At 42.4% G+C, this 12,868-nt stretch overlaps 1 protein-coding gene and 1 long non-coding RNA gene across 9 annotated transcripts in view; one reads left to right on the forward strand and one right to left on the reverse strand.

The window, feature by feature from the left end:
• Window positions 1–1,566, reverse strand: part of LOC145514952 (uncharacterized) — a 383,828-nt gene extending 382,262 nt beyond the window's left edge. For 4 of the 7 annotated variants that reach the window (XR_014060581.1, XR_014060587.1, XR_014060583.1 and 1 more), the window contains exon 1: window positions 1,232–1,554. This is a non-coding gene — a long non-coding RNA (uncharacterized LOC145514952). Of the gene's footprint in view, window positions 1–1,156 lie in introns of all 7 variants that reach the window. The other 3 variants (XR_014060584.1, XR_014060586.1, XR_014060585.1) reach the window with 2 other exon arrangements.
• Window positions 1,567–1,611: 45 nt separating this feature from the next.
• MPHOSPH6 (M-phase phosphoprotein 6) lies at window positions 1,612–12,868 on the forward strand. Of its 2 annotated transcripts, XM_081514142.1 has the most exons (6): window positions 1,612–1,706; window positions 1,868–1,940; window positions 4,410–4,522; window positions 9,244–9,334; window positions 11,624–11,718; window positions 12,175–12,868. In XM_081514142.1, exons 3-6 carry the CDS (start codon window positions 4,413–4,415, stop codon window positions 12,305–12,307), a joined length of 429 nt encoding a protein of 142 aa, XP_081370268.1. In that variant the 5' UTR covers window positions 1,612–1,706; window positions 1,868–1,940; window positions 4,410–4,412; the 3' UTR covers window positions 12,308–12,868. The 2 variants fall into 2 exon arrangements, with proteins under 2 accessions (XP_081370268.1, XP_081370267.1); XM_081514141.1 differs by lacking the exon at window positions 1,868–1,940.

The following is a 12,868-nucleotide window of genomic DNA, read 5'->3' on the forward strand; positions in this document are numbered from 1 at the left end:
ACACAATTCCACCCATAACACGTGATTACCTCTACTGTTCCCACTTGGTAAACTCTATGACAACTCATCTTGTTCTCATTACAGGACTTTCACAGTTGCTATTCCCTCCCTTTGGTACACTCTACCTCCAATCCTTCATACAACAAATATTTTTTCAACTTCCAAGCGTAGGCACTATCATCTGACAAGAGCAATCCCAGATCAGCTTATCTAATGTCACCCTAAAAGTCCCTCTAACAGATCATCCTTTTCTTTCTGCCATGGCTCTGACCAGATAGTCAGCTCCAAGAAAGGCAGGTCATGTGATTTTATGCATCAGTGTAGCTCAGAGATGAACCCAGTGTCTCACACACAGACCTGAATCAGTAAGTTTCTATACCCACTTACCATATTAAAATGACTTTTTTCCTCCTGAGAAAACCTGCCAGGGCATGACTATGTTTTATTCAAGTGTCAGCTCTGTGATCAACCTTAGTTCTAACACTTACTAGCTGTGTAAACTCTGGTAAATCCCTTAATCTCTGGGCCTCAGGTTCCCAAACGATATGAGGACCACAATACGTTCTTCAAAGTTCTTATGAGGATTAACTAAAGTAATACACACTCCCAGGGGAAAAAAATAAAATATAAAATTAAATTTAAACTAAAATTTAAAAAAAAAATAAAAAATAAAAGACATGAGGTACCTAGTACAAGAATTCAGCATATAGTGCACGCTATCAGCTGAAGAGCTGGCAGAATGGGTGTTTTTCAAAGTGTGGCAGCTATGAAAGGTGTGAAAACTTTCTTTAGGCGGTAATGCGCAGCATTAAAACTATCATCTTGGCAATGTTATTTTAACTCTTAGTATGAAAATAAGGTCATGTTCTCATGCTCGTGTCTTTGACATCTACCTCTCCCTATTCTTCCTATTTAACTGGCCACTTAGGTTTAAACACACACACTCCAGTCAACAGGTAGATTTGACACTATAAGGGCCATTAGGCAGCCAGACTGCCTGGGTTTACCCCCACCTCCCTCACCTTGGCTTTGGGGTGGTTCCGGAACCTCCCTGTAGCTCAGTTTATTCAACTGGCAACAAGAGGATAATGACAGCCCCATGGGGTTATCAGGAAAATGAACTTATTACACACATGGAGTGACACAGAAAACCCACCAGCCACGTTTGAAACATTTCAAAGAAACGGTCCAGGGGGAATGGTTGGTGTGGCCACTGTCTCAAAGGTCTCACCAAGGCAACTGGGTCGGCGACGCGCCGCAAGACGGGGTCCGTGAGGCGGGTGGCACGAGGCCGGTGTGCATCCCTGAGGGGACCAATCGAAGCCCTCAGGGAAGGCCGACAGCTCCCAGGACTACGGCCTCCTGAGGCAGCAGCCGTTTTGGGGGGTCTCCCACTCTCTCGGCGTCAAGTCGCTCTCACTCCTGCTTTGACAGCCGTGTTTACCCTGGGCTTCTTCGCGAGGCAAGCACCTCCTGAGGCAAAAGCTCTCTGAGGCGAAGATCAAGAAGCGCGGGCCAACGCGAAGCGCGAGAAACAGGGGCGGAGCCGACGGGGCGGAACGACGCACGCTACGTAAGACGGCGCCGACGCACACGCAGTATCGCGCAGGCGCAGTGGGTCCAGTTGTAGACCGCGGCGCCCCGTGGGAGTCAGGATGGCGGCCGAGCGCAAAACTAAGTTGTCCAAGAACTTGCTGCGCATGAAGGTGCGGGGACGCGAGGGAGGCGGGCCGAGCGGTGGGGATACCCAGTCTTTCCGACCTGGCTGGAGCCGAGGCGGCGGGCGTACGAGGGCATTAGAGAAGCCCCGGAGGACCTCCAGCTTTCGCGTTCATTCATTCACTGAGCAGCGCCTCCTCTTCTTTAGGCACCGGGAACTGGATTATACATTCCGGCGGATTCTCTCTTAAAACCGGCGGTCGGATAGGAGAGACAGACGCGTAAGCAGGCACTTAAAATATAGTGTACTCAGTGCAGCGGTGCTAGAAGCGCCGGAAGCCCCTGGAACTTACTTGGGCTTCTGCGGGAAGTGGCATCTAGTAGACACTGAAGGGTAGATGGGAGGGTGGGGGACACAGCGGCACAGACTGGGGGAGAAGCGAGTTCAGAAGTTGATGAGGCAACCCCCCACCCCAAATCCGTAACTTCCGAGAACTAAAGGTCATTCAGTCTGTCTGAAAGGCAAGTAGCAAGAAATGGGCCTGGAAAAGGAGCCAGTAATCACAGCAGGCAAGGAATTTTAGGCCAGATTAGGAATTTTTTTTCTCTGTCTTGTGAGCATTGGGAAGCGATTGAGCACAGGGGCGAGTATCACCAGCTGTGTTTCTTAAGGTTTCACCGTTACTTTCACTGTCCTATGGACAATACATTGCTGACAGAAAGACCCGACAAAACATAAAGACCAGCTAGGACTGATGATCTGGGTGAGGGATTTCAGTGGTGGTGGGAACGGAGAGAATTTTAACAGTTGAGGGGAAAATGGAAGTTATGTCACCAACTTTAAAAAAAATTGATTTTCAGATGGGAGGGGTGGACAAGGGTAGATAAAATGAATACAGGAATTAATACAGGAGAAACATTCAAGCCTTAAAACTTAAGTAATGGTAGTAGTGAACATTTCTAGCTCTGTGTGCTAGACACTGAGTGATTTACATATTATAAGGTGGGAAAGCCACATAATAACCAATTGAGGTGGGTACAGTTACTATCCCTCTCTTATAGCTAAGGCACCTGAAACAAGAAGTAGGTAACTTGCCCAAAGTTACACAGTTTATAAAAAATGTGAAGCCACTCAGTCGTGTCTGATCTTTGCATCCCCATGGACTGTAGCCTGCCAGACTCCTCCATCCATTGGATTTTCCAGGCAAGAATACTGGAGTGGGTTGCCATTTCCTTCTCTAGAGGATCTTCCCGACCCAGGGATTGAACCGGGGTCTCCCACATTACAGGCAGACTCCTTAACCTCTGAGCCACCAGGGAAATCTGTTCAGTTCAGTTCAGTCGCTCAGTCCTGTCCAACTCTTGAGACCCCATGAACCGCAGCACACCAGGTCTTCCTGTCCATCACCATCTCCCTGAGTCCACCCAAACTCATGTCCATTGAGTCGGTGATGCCATCCAACCATCTCATCCTCTGTCGTCCCCTTCTCCTCCTGCCCTCAATCTTCCCAGCATCAGGGTCTTTTCCAGTAAGTCAGCTCTTCACATCAGGTGGCCAAAGTATTGGAGTTTCAGCTTCAACATCAGTCCTTCCAATGAACAGCAGGACTGATCTCCTTTAGGACGGACTGGTTGGATCTCCTTGCAGTCCAAGGGACTCTCAAGAGTCTTCTCCAAAACCACAGTTCAAAAACATCGATTCTTCGGCGCTCAGCTTTCTTTATAGTCCAACTCTCACATCCATACGTGACCACTGGAAAAAAAATAGCCTTGACTAGATGGACCTTTATCTGTAGACAGGGCTTAAACTCAGGCAGTCTGCTCTGAAGCCCCTGCTCTTAATTATCAGTACGACTCTGTACTGCGTGTCACTGAACACTACCATCTAGATGCAAACTGCTAGATGTCATGTTTACAGAATAATGGAATTTGCAGTGAAGGGAAGCAGGGCATAAGTAATGTTTTGAAACATTGAAGAGTAAATGTTGCATGTGCAAGATATGAGTGGAGTTGAGCTAGAGTATAACCTGGGATGAATAGAGTGAGTGAGGGTGGAGAGTAAGTAGTGGTGTAATTAATCATTTCTGAAGTACTTCTTTAATATGTATTAGCAAAATGTGAATCTTCATTGAACAGGGGGGGTTCTTTGCATATGGTTAGTAATCATGTAAATTTCAGAGAAGTGTATTGGCAAAGCAGGCATTGGGAAGATTTTAGCAGTTTTAGTCTTGGAATGAATCAAATGAAGATATGCTGGCTGCTTAGGGCTCAGACCAACAATCTGACTCTGGAATTGGAAAGGAAGAAGTTAACTTAAAAAAGTTATCTACCCCTGCTTGGGTGATTGGAGAACACTCAACTGGACACTTGAAGCAAAGGAGAGAGAAACAATTACCCAGGTTCTCTAGCAAGTTTGGCTATTGATGACAAAAAGCCTTCTGGCAGGATAGCAGGAGACACAGAGTATACCGATAAAGTGGGGTATCGTATGAGAAGCAAGGGAGCAGCTGCTTTAGGTTTCCTTATCCAGTGTAGCTGTTTGGCCAGAGCTAAGTATAGAGCAAGAATGAGAGGGTTGAGGATTTGGTACTGATTTGTCTATTTTCTAGTGTCCTGGAAGGCCTCTTGTCTTGGTCAGCTAAGCTGCTTGGTCTCCCCTTCCCCACCCCCACCCATGAGATGGGATTCCCAGAGAAATGAGATTGTTGGGAAAAATAGTTGCTGACTCTGATTTTATTATGTTTTGACAGTTCATGCAAAGGGGACTGGACTCAGAAACCAAGAAACAACTAGAAGAGGAAGAAAAGAAAATCATTAGTGAAGAGCACTGGTACTTGGATTTGCCTGAGCTGAAAGAGAAAGAGTAGGTTTTTTATGACACTTTGGAGGTTCACATCCCTGTAAATGTGATTCATCATTCCAGTGACATAAAACCCATGAACTGATATCTATTCAGTTTCTTGAGTTAGCCCTGCAAATATTTTTTTTTAATTATTAAGTCTGTAAGAGTTCTACTTGCATTTATAACGTTTTTATTGATGCTCACCATCAATCATTTATAACAATCAATCAATCAATCATTTATAACATTGTTCTTTTTTTACATTCCTTATTTAGAGTAAAGGAATCCAAGCTGTACGTCTTTGGTGATAACTGGGGACCTTTTAGGAGAATCTGCAATGTGCTGTCTATTGTATTAAGTTCTGAAGATTAGATGTGTACTTCAGGTCTCCAGTTTTGTTTCAGTAACAGTTCTCCATAGATTGAGCTTTGTAAAGTCAAGAGTGGTTTTTTTTGTTTTTGTTTTAATTTTTACTATTAATACCAGTCATCTTAGCTAACGTGTTGAGTCCTTAGTGTATACTGGGAACTGGGCAAAGCACTCTATATGTCTCTTAATTATTTAATCCTCACAACAAACTTGAGAACTGGCTACTGTCATTCCACCCATTTTATGGTTGAGGAAACTGAAGCTCAAGGGAGGGTAAATTGCTTAGGGTCACCAGACAGTTATTACTGAAACAGGGTAACACACTAGATCATTTCTCTTCTACCTCTAAGCTTGGTTGATGCATGATAAATTTTTTAATTAATTTATTTATTTTAATTGGAGGCTAATTACTTTACAATGTTGTAGTAGTTTTTGCCATACATTGACATGAATCAGCCATGGGTGTACATGTGATGATAAATTTATTAATTTTTTTCTTTCTAACGCAGTTGTTGTCCGTTGTTTACTTGGCTGATCTTCTCTAGATCTTTCTTGAAAGGTTAAACATCCTTCTATAAAGATAGAAAGTACATCCCACCAGGAGGGATGGAAGGAAAGTACTTTGTTTTTTCTGCTTACTTCTCAACTTGCTTTTCTCTTGCTTCTCAGAGGAGGCAAGATGTCAGTGAGGAAGGAGAAGATGATGCTGAAGGTGGGATGGATTTGGGAGCAGGGGTTGGTAGGAAAGGGACTGTTACTGGTAAGGAGGTATAATTTAATTTTATGCCTTGGCTAAACTTGCTCAAGAGTATTCCAGATGTTTTGTTGCTTAATTTTAATGAAAAGCAAGACCGTTTGTATCTTGTTTTCAGTATTCTTTTTTTTCCCCCCAACATAGCGTATTACTCCCAGAAAAATGACCTTTAGATTCCTTTCCTAGAGAGGTATGTGATATAGTCTGTTCAGGCTCTATAACGAAATACCGCAGACTGGGTAGCTTATAAACAACATAAGTGTATTTCTCACAGTTCTGGAAGCTGGAAGTCCAAGATTAGGATATCAGCCTGGTCATGTTTTGATGGTGATCCTCTTCCTGGTTCACAGCCAGCATCTTCTTGCTGTATCCTCATCTGGTAGAAGTGGCTAAGGACCTCTGTGTGGTCTTTCCTAAGGCCCTAATCACATCCATGAGGGTCCCACACTCATGACTTAAGCACCTTCCCAAGGCCTCACCTCCTAATATCCTCATCTTTGGGGGTTAAGATTTCAATATATGAATTTGTGTGGGGACACGAACTTTCACATCACAGCAGTAAATATTAATAATAACCTTTTGCATTCAGTGTCATATTTATGTTTAGAAATGAAGATCAGTTTAGGACATCAGCTGGAAGAGATGAAGCAGTCAAGTTGGGTAATTTGAGGAGCGTATAACAGAGACCACCAAAGTATGGGCAGCAGTAGGGAAGCAGCTATGGGCAGTGCAGCACCTCGGTGGCTTGTGTAGTAGAAATAATTTCCCCCAGGCCTGGAGGGTCAAGGGGAGGGAGTGGTTACTGAATCTGAAGACGGGCTGTGTGGAGGGAGCATCTTACAAGAATCGCCATCTTCATCTGAGGGCACAACCAGCCCAGGTAATCCTATAGGAAGGAAGCCATTCCATGTATTACATTCAGATCAGCTTCCCAAGGTACTGATGGTGGGGGCTATGGGGGGAGTGAGAAATACACCTGGAAGGGTAAATGGATGACATGTCCCTGAGATGTGTGTGCTTTAACACCCCAGGTAGTGGGATGGATTGGTTAATTTAGTGCGTGGGTGCTGGAGACAGGCAGACCTGGGTTTGATGCCCACCTCTGCCACTTGCTTACTTGTGATCTTAGACAAGTTATTGAACCTGTCTCTTGTCATTGGTATACTGGGTGTGATAATATGAGAAGTAAATGAGATAATACATGTGAAGCAGTGACCACAGTGCTAGGCATAAAGCACAAAGTGTTAGCAGTATATGTGTTTCCTTATATTTGAGTATTAGGAAATTCGACCGCTCTTTCTGCTCATTTGTGTTTGTGAACCTTTGCTTGGTAGTACCATCTGAATTATTCCAAAGGCTTACCGATCTCTGTGAAACTGGAGATTTCATTGTGTATATGCTCTGGGAGTCTAGAGGTTGCCATTCAGCTATATTGGACTGTAACTGAGTGATGACCATTAGGACTATTCAGTGTGCATACCTCCCCTAGCCAGTGACCAGGCTATGTGGGTGGATTAAGACCTGCTTGCTTTGCCTCACCTTGAAACAACTGCAGGGCTTCCTAACTCTGGAGCTCCTTGTAGGCGCTGAGGTCTTGGTGTAGCCACGCTACAAGTCAGCTGCTCCCTCAGCCCAGTCTTGCAGCCCTCACTTCCCAAGAGGAGTATCTCCCAGCCAGCACTCCCCAGTGAAACTTGTGCACAGAACTCTGTCTCAGAGCCTATTACCAGGAAACCTGATACAAATTACTTAGTATAGAAGTAGAAGTTACCAGATCAGAGATTTTGTTCTGTTGTTGCCATGTTGTTTTTCTCCAAAGGATGTGCTGTGGTTTAGAGGATGTGAGTATAGCCAATTTGATTACTCGCCTGCCACAGGATGATGTTTAAAAAGTATTTTTGGCTTCTGTGCTTCTTGTGCTCATGTGTTGTGGCCTGGTGAACTTCAAGAACTGTGAAATCTGAGATTGACCCTACTTGCAAACTAACAAGTCAGCCTGCTACAGTTTCACGGATACTGGTGGAAGGTAGGAGAGTTCTGAGTCAGAGACAGAGGACTTTATTACTCACAGCACACAAGCAGCTTGAGCATCACATTGGCATCATTTCCTCTTATCCCCGGGAGGATGACATGGTACCCACAGTAGGTTAACATCAGAACAGAGAAGTCCTGAGCTTAGGTACCCTGAGTCTTTGATACTGGACTGCAAACAGACTTGCCCTTGGCCCCAAGAGAAGCAGTATCCTTATTTTGAGCCTTAAAGCAAGTCAGTGCATTGCTCCAGCAGAAGAAGGGAGACAATAGCTTAGCCTTTCAAAGCTGTTCACTGTGCACATATCCTTGAAAAGAACGAAAGGACATCTAGTGCATCACTCACAGGTGTGCGGAAATGAAGGAGACCCACAGAGAATTGTTCCCCAGCAGTGAGTTTTTGCCCTGTTTTGTAGTGCTCGTTATTTGTGGCCCTAGGCAGATATGTTTATTTTTTCCTGAGCAGTAGTTTCTCATCTGCAATAATTGACGAAACTGATAATTTCTTAATGTGTTTTAGCTCTAAAGTTATGGATTCTGATTAATGAAAACAGGAAAATTAAAATACAGAATGTTTTCAGTTATATTTTGGAATATTTCCCTTATTTGCTAGCTCCATGAGTGTCCCTCATCATTGAAACTAGGCTTGTAGATAACAAACTGCCTTTTCATACCAATGTTATTGAGTCAATAGAAACGCATGAGGAAGCCCTCTGAGGGGCCAGTGGTCCTTCCATGAATCCTTTGCTGGCCTTTGGGTCCACCTTTTGACTTAAGTGAATGCTTAAATGCATATGTGTGGTGCTTTCCTGAGGGAGGTGATTTACTTGGGACGTTTGTGATATTTTATCACCTGCATTCTACAAGAAACAAGATTGGCCAGTTGAAAGGGAATCTCAAGTTTATGAGAAAGACTGAACAAAAAGTTCAGGAGAACATGTGCTGTAGTCGGATATGCTCACTTGGGATTGGGGTTATGAACTGTTGACTCGTGGAAGAATCCCTCTTGGACACTGAAACATCCACATCTGCATCCTGTTTTCTGGATGCCCTCTGTGGTGTCCAGTGTTGAGCCCTCTCAGTAGCAGCACCATTTTTACTTGGATGATTTTGGTTTGGGGTCAGCCACCTAGCCACTCTTATTTCTGCTCATTTTCCAGTCCCGCTCATCCGGCTCTCCCAGTGTCTGTAAGATACCCTGTATCCTTAGTAGATTACTTCTCTGCTTAAGTCATCCAGCATCAGTCATTGTTATTTATAGCTGAGAGCTCCAACTAAGACACTCACTTAAAGCTGCCTAGGACACTGATTTCTGCAAATTTAATAAAAACTTGGGGAGCATAAACATCAAGGAAACTTCACTTTACATTTGGAAAATTCAGGTGCCCTCTGTTCTTGCCTCCCAATGCTTTTTTTGACCAAAGTGATCCGTTTTTATCTCTAACCTTAGGTTAGAAATCTTAGTATATTTTTCCTTGGTTCCACTAAGAACCATAAGATCTAGTTTTCATTTGAAATCTTGACTTCTATTTGCTGTGCTTTGCTACAAGTAGACATGCTGTTAATACAGGTTTATTTTCTCATTTAGGAGTTTCATTATAGAAGAGCAGAGTTTCTTGTTGTGTGAAGATCTTCTCTATGGAAGAATGTCATTCAGAGGATTTAATCCTGAGGTTGAGGTATTAAATATAATTGCTTCAGATTTAAATTTTTTCCAATTGAATTCTTTCTGCTAATGATTTGGTTTAGGTTTTTTCCCAACAGATACCATTTCTCCTCATTATATAGAAAACAACAAGTCTTGAAATATTGCCATAGCTATTTAAAGAAATTGCAGGCATTGCAGTCTAGTTTTATGTTAGAATTGAGTAGATGATTTAATTTAGCAGTATACAGTCCCTGACAGTACCACTGTAAGTATTAGAATTTTAGCTCAGGTCTTTTACAGGAATGTCAGGATTTTATTCATTTGATGCCATTATGAAAAATTATTTTCTGGCATCTATAAATCTATCTTTTCTAATGGAAAAAATGTTACTTAAAAATTGAGTAATTTGACTTTTTAATGGACAGTTTTTAATCCAAGCTTGTAAATATATTTTTAAATGATTCTTTAGAAAGTTTGTCTTCAAAGGAAGTATTCACCTTATAACTGAGCTGTTCATTTTAATCTTCCTGCCTCAGGTTTGTAGAGAAGCACAGACCTCCGTTTAACAAATAATTATTAGAACTCTGGCTCAGGTATTGAAAGCTCTCCTATCAGTACTTAACCAACCAAATGGAGGTTTCTGATACAAAGCTTTCGTTTGGTAACTTTCTCATGAAGCCGCAGTTTCTTAGCCCTGGGACTATTGACATTGGGGCTACAACTTCCTTTGTGGTGAGGGCTTTCCTGTGCACTGTGGGATGTTGAGCGATATCCCTGACTTCTGCCCCCTACCCACTAGCTACACACATACACACTCCAGTTGTGACAACCTGAAGTGTGTCCAGACATTGTAGACGTTGCCACGGGCCCCTGAGCAGAATCATCCCTGGTTGAAAACTGGTTCTCTAAGGATGCCTGGAGCAACCACAGTTAGCCAAACTAAACACCAGTGTTTATTTATAAAGACTGCAGGTTGATTTTCCTTTGTCTCCTTTTTTTAAGTGAGTGTGGTAATTAAGGTGGTTAAAATCGTCTGTACGCAAAATCAACACTGGAAGTGTTTGTTTTTAATATATCTCCTGTTCTGGCCTGCTGAAAGCTTTAGATTAGGAAGAAAAGGAGGGCAATGGGGTAAAAGGTAAAAAGAGATAGCAAAGATGACGAGCGAATGGTGCCCCGAGACTAGGGTATTGGGTGGGCAAGGACTCCAAAGTGATACAGTGGGAAAAGGTGTTGATCTGACCCTCCAGATTTGATGTGGGATGTTATTAGAAAGTGACTTTAATTACCAGCACTCTATAACACTGAATATATTCTCTCTGGGAAAAGGATTTGAACTGTTTGGCATGCAGGTCTGAGCTGTCATAAATAGTGAGAAAAGTTCAGTGTACCTGATTATAAAAAGAATGATACCAACTTGGGAGCACTTACTTTATTCCAAGCAGGATGTACTTAGAACACATTTTATAGTATCTCTGTGTTTCTAGGGACGCCTACCATGGGGTTTATTCAGTACATATTTACTGTGTACCTGTGGTGCATCAGCCCTGTGGAGGCGCTGAAGTGCAGCAGGGAACAAAGTGGGTGCCCCACAGAGCTTCATGAGACTGCTGCATCTTCAGTCCTTTAAACGTTGGAAAAGCTACTCAAGAGTGATTTCTGCTTTCCTTTCCTGGTCCCACCTTTGTGATAAAGAGGATATTGTTTTTAAGTCTGTTGGGGGATACCTATCAAGAAAAGGTTAATGTGAGAAAAAGAATTGAAGGAAGGATCCATGGCGCACAGACACTGTGTGGACATCAGTGCGTTATCCACCCGCGTGTTAGGGGTGAGGAGGCCCCCCCGGTACACCAGTGCCAGCCTTCCAGCTCTTCCAGCACTTTGCTTCTCCCCTTCCCCAGCTACCACGAAAGCTGCATTGAAAATTACTCCTGACTGTACTGTTTCTCCCATTTGGCTCAAAAGTGGGAAGTTCAGAGGATACATGAAGTTTACTTCTTCTTTCCCCCACTTACTACAGTGTGTTAGCAGTGTGCCTGCTTTAGATACAAGTAACTAATAAATTTCTGATCTAAAATTCAATTTAAACTCATTAGCAGTAAGTCTAACCCAGTGGGGCTTTGTCTTACTATTTTTTTAATTCAGAGCTGGCTTATATCAACATATTGTGGAGTAAAGTTGGTTAAATTTTACAGAGACTCCCTTGTAAGTTTTGTCTAGTCCTGTAGATTCTGTGGCTTTACCTTCAAATGTGTTTGTCACTAGTTCCTTTAACAAGCTTTTCCAGCCCTGCTAGTCACCACCATTGTGTTTTTTGCAGAAATTAATGCTTCAGATGAACGCTAAGAACAAAGCAGAAGAAGTTGAAGAGCAAACAGTGGAGCTCGATGTGTCAGATGAAGAAATGGCTAGAAGGTAAGTGTTACCTTAGACCAGGTTTATAATCTGAGCCCAGCATTCACTGACTCCCACATACCCTCCTCCCTCCCGGTGAGGGGTCTACCATACCTTTGAAGGGAGCACCCCAGCAGAAAGGGGACTTCCTGCTTTTTCTAACATGACCTGGGGTGCATTCGTACCTGTCACAGGCTGGCAGCTGAGGGCTAATTTCTAGTGCTGCTTCTAATACATATTTTAAAATATACATCTTAATTTATTAGGATAATGCAAACCACCCCAAACCCCCCCTGCAAAAAAAGTGAAGAATTGTTCGCAGAGAAATTCATGAATTTTAAATCGGATTATTTCTTTTAATCATAGATTTGGTTTTTCTTATTCTTTGTTGTGTATTTGGTTTGATGTTCTTGACAAGTTTTGATTCCTGCCTTTTTTATTTGAAACTAAACTTACTCTGTTTTATCGTCTTAACAGATATGAGACCTTGGTGGGGACAATTGGGAAAAAGTTTGCCAAGAAAAGAGACCGTGCCATTTACGAAGAAGATGAAAATGGAGACATAAAACCGATTAAAGCAAAGAAGATGTTCTTAAAGCCCCAAGATTAAAGTGGAGGCCTTAAGATATGGCTCAAGGATGAGAGCATATTTTGGAACTCACTCTGTCAGTTCCTCTGTAGTTATTAATGTCATAATGTTTATTTGTAGAGAAATGTATACTTTTGGAAACATGCTGTTTTTGGAACAGATGTGTGATGGATGTTATACATCCTTTGCTTAATGGTGTTCATCAAGAGTGGACTTTTAACCCTTGGTCTTCAAATGTACATAGGTACGTGGTAGCTCTCTAAAGAATGTTTTATCTCAGATTTTTTTTTTTAATATAACTCTCCAGTCACTGACCTTAAATTCAACTCATGAAAACTAATACCAGTGTTTAAATTGCCCTTATGTTTATAAACATGTCAAGTCAGTTCATACATATATTTTGGAATCAGGTCATGAGAATTTCTTATATGTTAATTCATCAAGAACAAACTTGCCTCTTCAGGCTAAGTATTTTCATGCTACCAAGTCAATGTCAATGTGTGGAATTATGTTTTTTTGTGTTGTTTAAGCCTTTAATTAATTTTTAGACATTGTTCTATAATAAATACCTGTTTTCATTTA

Source organism: Giraffa tippelskirchi, chromosome 7 (genome assembly GCF_054371585.1).
Source record: "Giraffa tippelskirchi isolate mGirTip1 chromosome 7, T2T-mGirTip1v1.2.pri, whole genome shotgun sequence".
Classification (NCBI taxonomy): Eukaryota; Metazoa; Chordata; class Mammalia; order Artiodactyla; family Giraffidae; genus Giraffa; species Giraffa tippelskirchi.